At 44.5% G+C, this 4,123-nt stretch overlaps 1 protein-coding gene across 1 annotated transcript in view; it reads left to right on the top strand.

Annotated features, from left to right (window-relative positions):
* Positions 1–4,123, top strand: part of LOC111870879 (loricrin) — a 95,072-nt gene that overhangs the window by 44,910 nt on the left and 46,039 nt on the right. Inside the window, exon 3 of the mRNA XM_023863491.2 lies at positions 678–908. Coding sequence (XP_023719259.1) covers positions 678–908 — 231 coding nt within the window. The remainder of the gene's footprint in view (positions 1–677; positions 909–4,123) is intronic.

The raw sequence follows: 4,123 nt of genomic DNA, 5'->3' as shown, positions 1-4,123 counted from the left end.
TGGCAGGGGAAACCGAAGTACTCGGAGAAAAAGTGTCCCAGTACCACTCTGTCCGCCGCAGATCGCGCATAACCCATCGTGGGAAGGAAACCGGGTAGCCCCAGTGGGAAGCCGGCGAGTGACCGCCTCAGCCATATCACTGCCCTTGAGACAGATTCAGTCCTTATTTTACGTTAGTGAAATACGGGAGACTACAATGGGCTGGGAATGTAGCAAAGATAGTCGAGACGATGAATAGATATAGGACTTTCTTTGATATTAATTTTCACATAATTTTTGTGTTTTTGGACATCCATCTTCCTATTTTTGCTTAAGACATAACGTCTCGGAGACTAAATTCTGTCTCCGTCTTCAGATAGAACCAACTGAGTTGGGCCCAATCGTTAGAGCAGATCCAACTGAGTGTACTCCACCTGAAGACGGAGACAGAATATAGTCTCCGTCTTCAGGCGGAACCTACTGAGTTGGCCCCAATCGGCAGAGCAGATCCAACTGAGTGGATTCCACCTGAAGACGGAGACAGAATCTAATCTGTGAAACTTTGTGATTTAAGTAAGAAATAGGACGATGGATGTCCAAAGACGCAATTGCTGTATTAATACACCATTGTCACGAACTTTCAGATCTTACTGAGCTTCATACCCATGCAAACCAATACAGAATGGTTTATGTTGCAGCAACTGGAGGCCGACATGGTGCGCGCCGCTGAGGCGGGCGTGGCGGCAGAGGCAGTTCGAATGGAACAGAAGCTGGAGGACGAGATCCTCGTGACAGCAGTGAAGAAGCTGTCGGCTCACCGCGGGGACAAGGCGAAGCAAGCAGAGGACATGCGGGAGTTAAGGGAAATGGTACGGCGCGACAAGAGGGCCGTGGAGGTCCTGACCAGTGTACTCGGCAGCAGCAGTGGGGTGAGCATGCGCGTTTTCGTTATTGGGTTATCACTGTATTCATGTCCGTCTTGTTTATTATCGAGAAAATTTCTTACCACAGACAGCCGGCGCTTATTTCTTTATGCACTTCCAGCCACACTATAGCCCTAGGGTCAATAGAAATTACTACCAGGAATCTTCCTGTAGGGTAAAGGGCGGTCGGTTCTTAAAGCTGACAACCTCACTGCCATCTGTGAACCGGCTGTCTAGAAAATAAGTGAGCCTCGACATCTCACAAATCTATGTGCCGCCACGATCTGTTACAGGGATAGCTTTACTAGAAATCAGATGCTTTTCCATCTGTCAGCGGTTCTCAGACCGCAGTTTGTAAACCACTACAACTTGTATGATATAACATAAGCTGGAAGGTCGCGGGTTCGATTCCCGACATTTCAATTGACCTAATACTTCTAGCCGCACTATGGCCCTGAAGTCGACTCAGTCTCTGACAAAAATGAGTACCAGGAATCTTCCTGGGGACTAAACAGCTACCGAGGCGTAAGTCTGACGACCTCATCGCCATCTTTGATCCGATTGTCTACAAAATGTTGGAGCCTCGAAGTCTCACAACCCTATGGGCCTCCACGGCTTCTTACAGGAATACCTTTACCTTTTCCTTTACCAGAGGATGTTGTAGACCCTTAAAAAGTTCTTTAATTTCTTTAAATGAAAACAAGGGCAGACGTATGAAACGGTCATGTAAGGAAATGCATATATGTCTGTCTGTGTGTGTGTGTGTATGTGCCAGGTATTTTGACGTAGAGCGCCATTTGTTGGACTGGCGTGTCAGCCTATCTAACACTTACCAGTACTTACCAGTCTCCCCCTCGTTACAGGGGGCTGGAAGTGGTATTTTTCACGAATATAAATAAATTAAATTACTGAAAAAATCAATGAATTCACATTTACAATATTTGTGAGTTGATCTATCTAGTACCGAGTTAAGGAATGTGTGGACCGGTACATCCACTTCCCCACACGTCTTCTGGCCTATTGCTTAATTAATTAAGAACAGAGAAGTTTATTTTTAAGTCTTTCCCACATGAACATGGGAAAAGTAATTACGAATTAGTTATAAATTTTATTTTTTGAGATTTAAAACCGTACAGAAGATAGGGTTCTTTATAAAAACTGCTGGGGGAACCTCCAGTATCACATACGAATTAGGTGACTATGAAAAATTATATAAATTCGAGTTGAAAATGTTAAACATATATCGAATAAAATTGCAGAGACTTATAGACACTTACAGACAGTGTAATATCAGAAAGGTTAGAAACCGCTGGTGTAGGATATGCACACGTACATAATGTGACATGATGGATGAAAGCCGGGATATTTACACAAAATAGACGTTCGCTGCTAGGCAACGGCTCGATAAACAGGTACCCCGGGAACGAACACGTACACAACATTAGAACAAGTGTCCTTTCTATGCAACGGCGAAGTAAAGACACCTCTGTAACAAGAGATGCATTGTTAGGAAACGGTGTTTTCTGTTGGGTTCGNGATATACACACGTACATAATGTGACATGATGGGTGAAAGCCGGGATATTGGAGCCAGAATAGACGTTCGTTGCTAGGCAACGGTTCGATAAACAGGTACCCCGGGAACGAACACGTACACAACATAAGAACAAGTGCCCTTTCTATGCAACGGCGAAGTAAACATACCTCTGTAACAAGAGATGCATTGTTAGGAAACGGTTTTCTCTGTTTGGTTCACCCCGAAGCTATGTAACGAGGATTCAATGCCGGTTGAGAGAGACATCCGTGTGGAGGCGGGGTCGAATACCTCTACCCTGACACTGCGAGTGGTAGGAGGCGAAGAAAAGGGAAGCCTCATATCTGAGACAGTAAAATATGGTCGCGAGTACAAAGGGACTTGGACCCGAGAAAGACTGCGCTGGCAAGGACCAGCAGCATATACAAAAGACAGACCAGTCCTATCGCCAGAGAGGGCGCCCCATAAAAACAAAACCGTAACCGTAACTCTCTATCAGTGATAAATGTCTGGGCATGAGCCCTAGATGGGGCTCGACACCAAGACTTACTGACTATCATTCGCAATGTGACTTTGACTTTGACTTTCGTTGAGATAGAATTGATGGAGTCCCTTGAGAGGGCAGGCGAAGATGACTGAGAAGAGATGGCCACGAGTTGCTTGAAACTTGAAAGTCAGCCTGTGAAGAGAACACTTTATGCGTGATATAGTTACAGTGAGAGTCTTACAAATCCGTTGCAAGGATACGACTAGTGAAGAATGAGAAGATATAGCGTGTCCTAATTGCCTGTCATGTGGAAATCAGCAATAGTATTACAGTTACTTGTAGTTAAGAAATCTAAATGGTCATTAATTCTATTCACCAATCCAAACCTCCGTCAATAGTCACTAAAACACACGAAAATATGCTCTTCGCTAATCTCCGATTGCAAACATTTGTTAGGAAAGGTCTATCAGTGGAGAAATAGCTTTTGAATGTGCCGATCTCCGCTCTGTGGCTTCTGAGGAGTTGCACATCTCTAAGGAGGTATTCGGAAAGTAAAGAGATAGTGGTATCTGCTCATGAAGACTCTTAAGAGACCAAACTTTGTACATGCTTGAACAAGTGTGAGTCCACTTGGCTTGCGTCAGACTCTCTTTGAGTACTGCTTGAGTGCAGACGCGCAAATAGCTTGAAGCTCAGTTACAGAGTCAGTTTCAAATGTTGGTCCTCAGGTACCGTTACCAACGCAATAGAGTTCAGGGACGCTATCTCTTCACACACAAGTGCCTCTAAGTGGCAAACTCTTCAGATGAGGCAGATATAGACATCACGTTTCTCAAAGCCCTCCACTTAAGTGCTGAAGACCACAAAGCAAAATTTGTTAAGAGTTTGAAACATAAGGAATAAGGATGGGGGTAGATCGGAGACGGTGAAAGGGGGTTAGTGAGGCAGAGATAAATTGTTGTAGGGGTGGAACTTAAAAAAATAGCGGCTCTGAATATTCCAGGCAGTGCCTCCTTGTCGTTCTCGTAAAGTTAGGTTGAAGAGCGGCTAAAGCGTTAGGAAATGAAGAAGGTAAAGCGCAGGGAAGTGAAGAAGGTAAAGCGCAGGGAAATGAAGAACGTAAAATGATGGTAAATGAAGAAGGTAAAGAGTTGGGAAATGAAGAAGGTAAAGCTATGGGAAATGAAGAAGGTGGAGGGAT

Source organism: Cryptotermes secundus, unplaced genomic scaffold (assembly GCF_002891405.2).
Source record: "Cryptotermes secundus unplaced genomic scaffold, Csec_1.0 scaffold709, whole genome shotgun sequence".
Classification (NCBI taxonomy): domain Eukaryota; kingdom Metazoa; phylum Arthropoda; class Insecta; order Blattodea; family Kalotermitidae; genus Cryptotermes; species Cryptotermes secundus.
This window is presented reverse-complemented; position numbering and strand designations above follow the sequence as displayed.